We start from the raw sequence: 13791 nt of genomic DNA on the forward strand, positions 1-13791 counted from the left end.
TTGAACTTGTTATCAGCATAAAAGACACCTGTGCACAACCTCAAACAGTCACACTCCAAACTCCACTATGGCCAAGACAAAGGAGCTGTCGAAAGAAACCAGAAACAAAACTGTAGACCTGCACCAGGTTGGGAAGACTGAATCTGCAATAGTCAAGCAGCTTGGTGTGAAGAAAACAACTCTGGGAGCAATTATTAGAAAATGGAAGACATACAAGACCACTGATAATCTGCCTCAATCTGGGGCTCCACAAAAGATCTCACTCCGTGGTGTCAAAATAATCACAAGAATGGTGAGCAAAAATCCCAGAGCCTCATGGGGGACCTAGAGAATGACCTGCAGAGAGCTGGGACCAAAGTAACAAAGGCTACCATCAGTAACACACTACGCCGCCAGGGTCTCAAATCATGCAGTGCCAGACGTGTCCCCCTGCTTAAGCCAGTACATGTCCGAGCCTGTCTGAAGTTTGCTAGAAAGCATTTGGATGATCCAGAAGAGTATTGGGAGAATGTCATATGGTTAGATGAAACCAAAGTAGAACTTTTTGGTAAAAACTCAACTTGTCCTGTTTGGAGGAGAAAGAATGCTGAGTTGCATCCAAAGAACACCATACCTACTGTGAAGCATTGGGGTAGAAACATCATGCTTTGGGGATGTTTTTCTGCTAAGGGACCAGGACAACTGATCCGTGTAAAGGAAAGAATGAATGGAGCCATGTATCGTGAGATTTTGAGTGAAAACCTCCTTCATTCAGCAAGGGCATTGAAGATGAAATGTGGCTGGGTCTTTCTGCATGACAATGCTCCCAAACACACCGCTCAGGCAACGAAGGAGTGGCTTCGTAAGAAGCATTTCAAGGTCCTGGAGTGGCCTAGCAGTCTTCAGATCTCAACCCCATAGAAACCCTTTGGAAGGAGTTTAAAGTCTGTGTTGCCCAGCGACAGCCCCAAAACATCATTGCTCTAGAGGAGATCTGCATGGAGGAATGGGCCAAAATACCAGCAACAGTGTGTGAAAACCTTGTGAAGACTTACAGAAAACATTTGGCCTCTGTCATTGCCAACAAAGAGTATATAACAAAGTATTGAGATGAACTTTTGTTATTGACTAAATACTTATTTTCCATCATAATTTGCTAATAATTTCTTTAAAAATCAGACAATGTGATTTTAGAGATTTTTCTCTCTCATTATGACTCTCATAGTTCAGGTATACCTATGATGAAAATTACAGGCCACTCATCTTTTTAAGTGGGAGAACTTGCACAATTGGTGGCTGACTAAATAATTTTTTGCTCCACTGTATGGTCTCTGGCCACATGAAATGAAGGAAAGGTCAGTGAAAACAGAGGTGAAAAAAAAAAAAAAACATACAGAACTTTAGTACAGCTATGACTCAATTACTGTCATAGTCTGGAGTGCTCAATCCTTTAGCGATGGTTGGTAGTGTGGAGGGACCTAAACATTTAGACCTCCATGATCAGACATTCTTTGAAAGAATTTGTCATAGAGACACAACATATACAGTGACTAAAGCAGGGGTGTGGAAATTTAATTAAAAAAAAAAAACTACTTGTCCACGGGACTAAAACGGAGCAAAATCTACTCGTCCCTCATGACGATCCACTTGTACGGCCAATTTTCGCCTTTACACTATTGTTTTTTCCTCCTCACCCTATAACAGCCATAACTAACTAGTATAATGATACTTTTTAATTTTTCCATAACATATGCTCCAAAAAAAAAAAAAAATATTGGTGAAGTAAAGTTGAAATAGTAAAAGATAATTTAGCAAATTTGGTGGCTTTCTTTTCTACGCCATTTACCTTGTGGTTGAGCTAACATTTTGATATTTTGATACTTTAGGCCAGACTGATTACAGCAATACCAGATTTGTATAGTTTCCATTAAGTTTTATTAATTAAAAAAAATTCAAACTTTTTCAAATTTTTTTTAATTGCCATTTTCTGACCCCTGTAACTTTTTATAAATAAATTATAATTATTTTTTTGCATATAAGGCTGTATGATGGCTAATTTTTTGCGCCATAATCTGTTTTTTATATCGGTACCATTTTGGTATTGATCTGACTTTTTAATCGCTTTTAACTTTTTTTCTGGGATGTTTAAAAATTTCATTTCTGTGGTTTGGCTTCTATTGAACTCCTTTGATATGTGTGCTCTGCAATCCATTCATAGAGGCTCTCAATGACAGAGCCACGGACACCAGGAAAACAGAGGTAAGCCCTCCGGCTACCTCTACAATGGATCGCCGTCCTGCGATCGCTGTGGGAGGGATCCGCCCCACTAGCCCACCAGAGAGCTTACACATGTACTTTTAGACGCCGATGTCAGCGGTAACCTAAAGGGTTAATAGCCAGCCGGGCCGATTGCTGCATGACAGCTATTAGCGGCAGCCCCAGTTACTGAAAACAGCCGGGGGCTGCTCGAGTCCGGAGCCCGTTCCATACACCTCTCTGAGTGCCGCTGTGCTTGATGGGGGCTTTCAGGTCCGGCAAGGGCCTGAAAAATTCACCTGCCCGGCGCCCGGAACTGCATGTCCAGGCAATAGGAATTCCACATCCCATAGGTAACAATATAAAAACCTTCTTTCTTTCTTAAAGGCAACCTAACTAGGGACCAATGAGCTAAGAACATATTATTTAAGAGGAAATTAGCATACCAGGTTTCCATAGTATGGAGATTCAGAAAAACTAAACTGTCTACATGTAGAAAAATATTCTTATATATTTTAATAGGGCTTAGAGGGTGAAGATTCAGGAACAGCCATTATAAATAAATACAGGTGACAAGAAAGGATCATAATGTAAGTAATCTAAAGAAAACCTTCACATGGAGCAAAATACATAATATTCTACAATGATTGATCCAAGCAAAGAAAAAGAGCATTTGGGTAACAGATGCTCTTTAGATGTAGTCATGTGGCGCTTTTATTGTCACTTTATCAAGACTTCATGAAGCATTGGCAGAAAATCATTTCAAGAGCAGATGACCTATAATGATTCCAATCCTAATTTTTTATGGTTGCATGCTATATATATAGGTTAAAGCAACTCATTCCTGAATTTTTCACTTGAATCCGGAAAGAAATCCCAATAAAAAAATCAGCTATTTAGGTATCACTAAATGCCTTTAGATATTGTGCAGAAGACGAACTGTGCAGAAAGTCCATGGAGCCCGTCTGCAGCGAGGAGATATATGAGAAGAGACGCGCTCGGCTGAACACTACTCCCTATTTGTAATGGCTGGGATCTTGGAACCCAGACTGAAAAAAAAAAAAAATGAAAACATGTCCTTCATTTGCTGGTCACATCTCTTTTTGCGAAATATTAAATGAATGGAGTGACTGTGTATGCATGCTAACCCATCACTCTATTCAGCCTGTAGTCAGGGTCTTTATCTTAAGGCCTCGTTCACATTGCCGTTGGACTCCGCTATTCACAGTTCCATTGGCAATCTGGCCAGAAGGACCAGAGTTTAGCAGAGAAAAAAAATTGTGCAAGCTCCATTTTTTTTCTCTCCGCTAAAATCCTGTAAAATTATCGGGTCCCTGACAGACCCCATGCAAGTGAATGGGGTCGGTAATGACTTGGTAGTAGCTGTCTGCATCCGATCCGATCGGACCCTTAAAGTGGTATTCCAGGCAAAAACTTTTTTTATATATATCAACTGGCTCCGGAAAGTTAAACAGATTTGTAAATTACTTATATTAAAAAATCTTAATCCTTCCAATAGTTATTAGCTTCTGAAGTTTTCTGTCTAACTGCTCAATGATGATGTCACGTCCCGGGAGCTGTGCATGATGGGAGAATATCCCATGCATGATGGCAAAATATCCCCATAGGAGCTGGACAGCTCCCGGGAAGTGAGTCATCAGAAAGCAGTTAGACAGAAAACAGCAACTCAACTTCAGAAGCTAATAACTATTGGAAGGATTAAGATTTTTTAATAGAAGTAATTTACAAATCTGTTTAACTTTCCGGAGCCAGTTGATCTATATAAAAAAAGTTTTTGCCTGGAATACCCCTTTAACGGCTCTGATGCAAACGGCCGTGTGAACCTAGCCTAAGATCTAGGTTTCTACCTCTCTACCCGCTCAGTGTCTCATTTTACAGCTCAACTACTTCTGCTCTTCCCCTCTCTGTTGAAGATCCCCTAGGATCAGTCATGGGTCCTCTCCTCTTTTCTCTCTACACATCTCCCATTGGAAAAATGATCAGGTAGATTTGGTTTCCATTAGGATCGCTATGCTAATGACACACAGCCCTATAACTCTTCCCATGATATCACCCCCGCACTCCTACAAAATACCTCCCCCACCTTACCGCCCCCACTAATAAAAAAAAAATAGTTTGTTCAGAGTTCACAATACGGTAAATCTGACATGCTATCTTTAATCTATGGGTCAGTACAATTCCAATGATACCATACTTGGATAATTTTTTTTCCGTTTTAAAGTAAAAAAAAAAATAAAAAATAGAAAACTTGAAAAAGAAAAAAAAAGTTTTTTTTTCCCTATACAATTTTCTGACCCAAATAACTTAATTTTTTCACCTACGAAGCTATGTTAGAGTTTATTTTTCGCACCATGAGCTAAAATTTTAAACAATACCATTTATCTATGACTTTTTGATAACTTTTTTTAAAGTTTTTTTCGGGACATGATTTTTTTTTTTTTTGCGTTTATGCCATTCACACACAGTAGATGGCTTGCATAGATCAATTTAATGCTATAGCATTATATTGATCTACGTTTTCGGTGCTTGATTGCAAAAGGGTTACTCCACTGGTAAGCCTTCCGGCTGTGTTCGGAGCTAAATGTTCTGAACTCTGTGCGTGTGCTGCGGTGGTCAGTCACGCCCCCTCGTGATGTTGGGCCACGCCCCCGCAATGCAAGTCTATGGATGGGGGCATGGCAGCCGTTGCTACCCCTCTCATAGACTTGTATTGGGGTCATGGCCTGACTGCACAAGGGGGCGTGGCTGACCCCCACAGAGCGCGCACAGCATTTGGAACTAAATGTTCCGAATGCAGCCAGAAGGCTGGCCAGTGGAGTACACCGTTAAGCAATCGCCGATCCATGGAGCATCAGGAAGGATGGGTAAGTCCTCATTCTTCCCCAGCAACCCATCTGCAGCTCGTGATTTCATCACAGCATTTAACCATTTCAATGATGGACATCAAAGCTAGCTCTGATAGCAGCGTGGATCTGCTGGATATGACGCCCGACCCATGACATACCAGTACATCATGGGTCGAGAAGGGGTTAACAATCTTCTTGGGGCAGCAGATCCCAATGGACCCAGCGGGACCTATTGTAGGGCTGGCCATTTGCCTGAGACATCATGTCCTCCCTATATCTGAAGCTAAATCTTTCTAAAACTGAACTTCTTTTAATATACCTAGACCTGACATTTCCATCTATGTGTGTGGTACTAACATCTCCAAAATCATCTCATAAACATCTTCAAAATTAGCCTACTTACTACTGAAACAGCTAAAACTTTCATTGTTGCTCGGATTCATTTGCGCCTTGACTATTGTAGCTCCTTACTACTAGGCCTTCCATACTGATAACTCTCCCCACTCCAGTCCAAACTAAATGCAGCAGCCAGATTTATCTTCCTCTCCAGCTGTTCCACTGATGCCCGTATCAGATTTTGTTGCAGGAATGAAAACCGTGGTCTGCCCTACATCTCCTCCCTCATCTGTCTACCACCCTACACATGCTCTCCGCTCTGCTAATGATCTAAAACTAACAGCTTCTCTAATCTGAACCTCTCACTCCCGTTTCTAAGACTTTGCTTGTGCTGCACCACTTTTCTGGAATGCAATACCCTAAACCTTCAGACTTATACCCAACATCCACAGTTCTAAACATGCCCGAAAGACACATCTCTTCATGAAGGTCTATAACATTCCCTAATTGATCTCCCTTACTATTAGTTTTGAGCACTCTGGGTCTTGGAGACATCAGATGTGCATTATTCGTCAGTCTTTCCCTACGCTCTATGCAGTTTAAACATTTAAACTTTATTTGGTGACTGGTTTACCAACCTTTATATAACCCCCTATTTATAAAACAAGGCTGGACCATTGTATCAATAAAGCACTTTCTTCCTTTTATCTCAACCCCATTCCTCATAGTCTGTAAGGTCTCACAAGCAGGGACCTGTTTGTGAATACTTATATGTGATACTTGTCTTTATTTGTACCCCCAAAATTGTGTTAAGGAATCTGTCGGCACTATATCTATTATTATTATTGCATTGCTGTAGTATGTTCTATCTCATCCAGTGTAAAGTCTCTCAAAGGAGTGTTGTAATGGCTTTGTCTTCAGCCCCCCCTGAATGACCTAAGTAGAGTTATGACCTATTTTGATCTGGTCATAAATGAACTCTTAAGAGAGGAGAGAGAGGGGCTAAAGAATGAGGCATCAGGTAGCATTTTCTGATGGACATTGAAAAGAAATATGCATTCAGAAATGTCCATAGTCTTTAAAGTATGCTATCATATCACAGAAAAAAAAACGCCTATATAGGTTACTCACAACACCCCGGAAGAAGCCTCCGTGGCGAAACGTCGGGTTTTGGCGGTGTGGTTTTGCTCCTCTGTACCACTTGGTAATTATGAAATGCACTTTGTTCTGATTTTATGTTGTTCATTTGTTGTATTATTTGCAACATAGCAGCACCTTAATTATTCATATGTTTGCCATGCACTTTATCATTTATGTATTGTTATACCAATACAATACAGTTGAGTGAGCGCCCACCTCCATATTTTCAGTGTCCTGTCTGTGTCTCCTTTTATGTTTTCCATATTTGGTGAACCTTGGTGTTCATTTGCAATATGTATGTTATATGAATTTTTTTTCTCAATAAAACTTTATTAATTGTTTATCTCTACACGCTTCTTCTCTGTGGTTTTTTACTCACAACATCATATAGATTCTAAACTGGTCTTTTTATCTAGTTTCTATATTTATCTCCCAAATCCCTTCATTCTTCTGCTCACTCATTCTGGCATCCACTGCTCAGGAAGGTGTGTGTCTGAGACAAGCACTGAGCTTGCCCTCCTTTACTTACCAGTTCAACCCCCTCCTCCCTGTTTTCAGGCTGCAGATGTTACAGAGAGGAGGATTACCAAAGTGTGCCCGCATTTTACAGTGAGTGGTAGTCTTCATTAGGAGACAATGTGTAAAAGTAAATATAGAACTTTAAAAGAAAACTGTCAGATATTTTCTCCCGCACTATCCACAGTACTGGTGGATAGTGCTGGAGACGCTGATTAAAACGAGCTCTACCTTACCCGGATCCACCCGGCCGTTCACCCGCAATTCTAGTTTTATTCTATGTGTATATCTTGCTGTAACTGGCACGGGCGGGGCTTCTGCACTGACGTCAGCGCCGCTTATGAATATTCATCCCCCCTCCCTCCAGTTCTCCCTCTCTTCGCCGCTTCTAACTGGAGGGAGGGGGGATGAATATTCATAAGCTGCATTGACGTCAGTGCAGAAGCCCCGCCCGTGCCAGCTACAGCAAGATATACACATAGAATAAAACCACAATTGCGGGCGAATGGCTGGGCAGATCCGGGTAAGGTAGGGCTCGTTTTAATCAGCGTCTCCCACACTATCCACCAGTACTGTGGATAGTGCGGGAGAAAATATCTGACAGTTTTCCTTTAACACCAGATTTAGTTATTTACTTAATGTCCATCCCTTATGAAGATACCGTATTTGTGTATTTGAATTGCACATTATGTTACATATCTACATATATATTTTCAGTGGCGAACTCCAGGAAAATGATACAGGTCTTCCCCCAATAAATCTCAGAGCAACAGTAAGCCTCTGTGTTCGCCCCCCAGCAAGTGCTCTCTGCAATCTAATAAACAGGATAGGAGTGAGCACAGAGGAGTGCTAGTCCTGCTCTCACTTTCTGGACTTTGTCCCAACCTGTGTTTCAGATGGAACAAAGATGTTGCCACAGCAGGATAGGACCATGTTCTGGATGATATGGGGACCCCTAGTGGTGTTTTTTTAATAAGTCATGATTTCTATAAAAAGGAGATAACATTTTTTTTTATGAAGTATATTAGAAATGATTTGCCAAGAAAAACACCATATAAAAAGTTTTTGAATCAGACAGTGCCCATTTAAATACTTATTTGTGAAATTTCAACATGTTTCTTACCTTTATGTCCCGATGCATTTTTCCTTTATTATGTAAATAATATAACCCCTAAAATAAAACAAAAAAAAACACGAGTTTCAAATTATTAAAAGACAATGCAGGGCCGCACATTCTAATGAGATGCATAGACGTAAAATTTATTGTGATTAAAGGACAAAATCATCCTTTACTGCATAAAACCTCATATCAATATTTCAAACAAGGGTAAGCAGGGTAATGCTGAAAACAGCAGAGATTTCATTAGTCACGCTCAACTGCAAGAACAGTGCTCAGAATGGCCAGCTGTCAGGATTCACAGGCAGTTGTGTTCTAAACTATAACAAAAAGTGGGGTAGTAAAGGGATCCTAAATTCAACACAATGCAGAATACTTAGGAATACTTTGAAAAGAATAGATTTTATTTGTCTTAGAAGGAAAGGCCCACCTTTGCAACCACCTCCAAAAATGCTGCACATTATGCTATTAAAAATCTCCTAACCTTTCTAATATAATGTTAACAGATTTGGTATGAATAAGTAAGAGACATACTGATGGCAAAAAGTAATCAGGATCAGACTACACAGGGCATGCTGAAGTCTGTTACCATGGAGACCAATAAGTCTCCTTTGAAGCTGCAGACACAAATAATACCTTTTTTTTTTTTTATTACAGGAGATCTGCGGTGTATAACACTTATCCCCTAGCAGCAGGATAGGGGATACGTGTCTGATTGTGGAGAGTCCAAATGCTGGGACCCCATCGATCTCCTGCAAGGGGCCCTGGCTCTGCCACGCTTTCTTGTGCAGGAGGCGTATCGGCCACAGCATGACCCCCGCGGCAGACACGCCCCTCCATGTATCTCTATGGGAGAGGCGGAGATGCAGCGTTCATGCCTCTCCACATCTCCCATAGAGCTGTATTTTTATTTCAATTTTTTTTTGGGGGGTGAGGTCGACAAAACGCTCATTAGCCGCACACAGCCGCAGCAATGCCTGGACCCCGTAGGATAGGGGATAAGTGTTAAACACCGCAGATCTCCTTTAAGTCCATTTACTAAATAATTTGTTCTTTTCATTTTACTGTGGACGCATTATAGCAATACAAAAAATATTGTAAGTAAGGGTGGGTTCACACTACGTTTTCTCCCATACGGGAGCGCATACGGCAGGGGGGAGCTAAAACCTCGCGCTCCCGTATGCCTTCGTATGCGCTCCCGTATGTCATTCATTTCAATGAGCCGGCCGGAGTGAAACGTTCGGTCCGGTCGGCTCATTTTTGCGCCGTATGCGCTTTTACAACCGGACCTAAAACTGTGGTCAACCACGGTTTGAGGTCCGGTTGTAAAAGTGCATACGGCGCAAAAATGAGCCGACCGGACCGAACGTTTCACTCCGGCCGGCTCATTGAAATGAATGACATACGGGAGCGCATACGAAGGCATACGGGAGCGCGAGGTTTTAGCTCCCCCCTGCCGTATGCGCTCCCGTATGGGAGAAAACGTAGTGTGAACCCAGCCTAACACGGTTTTGTCCTAGCAAACTAAGACTATGTTTACACAAGTATAATTCTGCTTTAAGTTCAGAGCAGGATAAGATCCTGTCACGTTTCCCTACACATTACCGATTCAAGATGTATGTTCTTGTTACTTATGATGAAGTTTTTCACAGGGAGCCACATATGTTCAAATATGTACAGTATACCATTGCTAAACAACATATAAATACTATAATACGTATTCTCTCATTTCTATTCTATACTGTATTGATCAATGTTGACTATGTCCCTTTAAATTAATTATTGATTTGTTCTACTTTCTATTCTCTTTTTTATTCTTCTGCATCTAAAATAAAAAATGATGTATCTTATTAAGGAGTCTTCTACTGTTTTGTGTCTTCATGGTAACAGGCTTCAAACAAACTCTGTGTAGCTTTTATCTTATAATCATATCCCTTCCCATCTGTCCAATAAATATTAATAACATAGCGAACATTTAGTATGTTGGCAAGACATAGATGGGCTCTTCGACAAAACAGTTTCGCTAGTTTCACCTATAGGTAGCTGAAATTCAGTGCCTGACCCATCACAGTCTTGATACATTTTCCCATGGTGCACTGTAAGCTTCCCTATAGCAGGATGGTACCTTCCCAGAGTGAGACTATGTATACACAGTGACTCAGACTTACTATAGCAAATGCAAGAGAGTTCTGGGGCAATCTGCACTGAAAACCTGTGATAGGGTGCATTCACACCACGTTTTAGCTATACTGGGACCGGATCTGGCTGGGGGAGTGAAAACCGGGCGCTCTGGTATCCCAGCCAGACCCTGCCCTCTTCTCATTCATTTGAATGAGCTGACCCGAGTCAAACTGTGACACTGGCCGGCTCATTTTTGCCCCGTATCCGGTTTTCTGGCCGGACTGAAAACCGCAGCCTACCAAAGTTTTCAGTCCGGTCAGAAAACCGGATAGAGGGCAAAAATGAGCCTGCCGGAGGCACTGTTTGACTCCAGTCGGCTCATTCAAATGAATGAGAAGGGGGCCGGGTCCCTGTATAGCTAAAACCCCATTTACTATGAGTTTCAGACACATTTTAGCTATTTTACAACGTGCCCAAAAAATGGCATGGCTTAAGATGTGCCAAAATTCTGGTGTAGTTTAAGCCAACTAATAGTTTGTCTAAACCAGTGGTCTCAAATAGAGATGAGCGAACTTACAGTAAATTCGATTCGTCACGAACTTCTCGGCTCGGCAGTTGATGACTTTTCCTGCATAAATTAGTTCAGCTTTCAGGTGCTCCCGTGGGCTGGAAAAGGTGGATACAGTCCTCGGAGACTCTTTCCTAGGACTGTATCCACCTTTTCCAGCCCACCGGAGCACCTGAAGGCTGAACTAATTTACGCAGGATAAGTAATCAACTCCCGAGCCGAGAAGTTCGTGATGAATCGAATTTACTGTAAGTTTGCTCATCTCTAGTCTCAAACTGTGGCCCTCCAGATCTTGCAAAACTTCAACTCCCAGCATTGCCGGACAGCCAACGGCTGTCCAGGCATGCTGGGAGTTGAAGTTTTGCAACATCTGGAGGGTCACAGTTTTAGACCACTGGTCTAAACGGAGACTAGTTAGTCTAAGAATACAACAAATTTATCATACAACCTGAGCCAATGTGATACATTTCTTTACGGTCTAATCTAAGTTCACAATGTGTAACAGACATTTTTAGTAAATCTGACCTAATGCATTTTTAGACTCCACAATACACTAGTTATACAAGCAAGATGAGCTGGAAATTATAGATGGTTTTATTTATTTAATAATTCATACATTTATTTGCCCTTTTTAGGTTTTATTTCACAATGTTTGTGGTTTAATGCAAACAAAATGGCAAAAAAAAACAAACATAAAAATACAAAACTGTCAAGTGCTATACTACTGAATTCAATAGAAATAATGGACGTAAGGCAGACTTATTTTGAGGTGTACAAATGCAGTTTTAAGACAAACTACCATCTAAAAAACATGGACTGCACAAGGAATTTTATGGTTTGTTTCCACTGAGACATATAGGCCTGTACAGTGTTAGATGGTGTAAATGTTTTTGTGAAAGTAATATATATGTATTGGGGGAGGAAAACCAGGCCTGACTGCTGTAATGGCTGTACGAATGTTTCATAGCAAACAGAAAACCACACATCACAATGCAATAAAAATGCCTGGACACATCGTCTGCATAGACACAGCAGCAGGGCATGTAAACCATCCAGGAGGTGTAAAACAAGGTTTCCTTTCTATTGACTTAAGAAAGAGGAAGTAGAAACTGGAAGTGGGATTTTCTGACTACAATGACCGCTCTTGCTTCACAATGCACCCGGTGGAAATGTAATAACTAGCACGAGAGTGTAAAGGAACCCACCGAGATGTATTGATTAAGTCTTAAGGTGCATACGAACCATAAATGTGAGGCTCTGAGAAACACAGCACAAGCTTAGTTAGCATTAAGAGGGTTTTACTGCCCATGAATTTCATGAGCATCATATCAAGCAGCGAAAAGTGAGTGCAGATTAGTAGAAGTAAACCAATAGAGTATAGGCTAACAGTTTACTCTGGATCTTGTTATCCACCTCTAAAACCTATTAAAAAAAAAAGGGGGAAAAATTATCTAAAGACTGATACACAGTAGCCGAATGGTTAGCGTCATCTACTTTAATGCACTGGGATCTTGGAATCGGTTGGAACCAACCAATAACGCTATTGTCTTTGCAGGTCTTCCCTGTTTCTATCCAAAAGACCTATCGTAAAGTAAAAAGGTTTTCTACAAAATTACATTTAGAGTATGTGCACATATGTGAAAAAAAGGGCAATAGGATTGTTAACCCACTGGGGACAGGAGCGGATATCACTACAATCGGCATACAAAGCTGTGGACCATGTTTGCACTATAGAAAGAACGGGTACTTCGCCCCTAGACATCTAGAGGTACCAGAAGTCTCATAGACTTTCAAGACAACCAAACAAAAAAAAAAAAACACCCTTCCAAATTGGGGCAGGAAGGGGTTAATTTAACTCTATATTTTTAGTTGACATATAAGTAACATGTGCACCAAGTTTCATTGAAATACTTCCAGCCATTTGAAAGTTATGGTGAAACATAAAGACATACATTAAAGGGGTGATCGGCTGCTCAGCATTTGAAACAAACGGTTCTGAACGCTGGGAGCTCGTGACATCATAGCCCCGCCCCCTCATGATATCCCGCCCCCTCAATGTAAGTATATGGGAGGGGGGCATGACAACCACCACGCCCCCTCCCATAGACTTACATTGAGGGGGCGGGATATCATGAGGGGGCGGGGCTATGATGTCACGAGCTCCCAGCGCCGACTCCAGCGTTCGGATTAGTTTTTTTCAAACGCTGAGCAGCGGATCACCCCTTTAAGTTTTATTGTTATGTGTAAATATAGATTGTCACTGAGTGCATCTGTTCTTCTGCAGTACCCACAAGAAGTTAAAGCTACTTCTGGGTCCATATACAGGGAAGCGCGGTTGCATAAACTACAGCTCTCTTGATTCCTCCCTCTTTCCGGCAACTTCATCACCGTCCTGCTGTTCTTCTCCACTCTTATAAATATAATATATACGCCCAGAGCTCACACCCCTAAGGCTAACCACACCCAGTTTTGTCTGCCCCCTGCCTTGGGTACTCCTATCAACTGTCGCCATCATGGTAACCCAAAAAATCATTGATGCCTAAGTTTTTTAACCCCTTACAGACTTTTGATGGCGAATCTTGCAAAGCTGTGATGTGTCATACAGCACGTGCATGTGGGGAACTAGCTGGTTAGAAGACTGCCTTTACATGGATGCAATAGCAGTGACCCTACTGAGACTGTGCAGCAGATACAGTGCTATTCGGCAGCACAGAAAATGGAAGTGAGATGTGATCAGCGAATCACGGTCAAGCACACCAAGGGAATCAAAATATTCAGTAGGAGGGAAACGCTGACACTGGGCACAACAGGGAGAGAAATGCCAAGGCATGACCGGAAACTTGACGAGTTGTCCACAAGATGGTTGCCCCTACCTGAATAATGGAAGTCTG

At 41.5% G+C, this 13791-nt stretch overlaps 1 protein-coding gene across 8 annotated transcripts in view; it reads right to left on the reverse strand.

Moving 5' to 3' along the window:
- The window catches only part of MAP4K3 (mitogen-activated protein kinase kinase kinase kinase 3), a 302519-nt gene that overhangs the window by 144946 nt on the left and 143782 nt on the right, over window positions 1–13791 (reverse strand). For all 8 annotated transcript variants that reach the window (XM_056567508.1, XM_056567505.1, XM_056567504.1 and 5 more), the window contains exon 6: window positions 8218–8265. In XM_056567508.1, the coding sequence (XP_056423483.1) occupies window positions 8218–8265 (48 nt within the window). The remainder of the gene's footprint in view (window positions 1–8217; window positions 8266–13791) is intronic.

The sequence above is a fragment of the Hyla sarda genome, chromosome 3 (genome assembly GCF_029499605.1).
Source record: "Hyla sarda isolate aHylSar1 chromosome 3, aHylSar1.hap1, whole genome shotgun sequence".
NCBI classification, from domain to species: Eukaryota; Metazoa; Chordata; class Amphibia; order Anura; family Hylidae; genus Hyla; species Hyla sarda.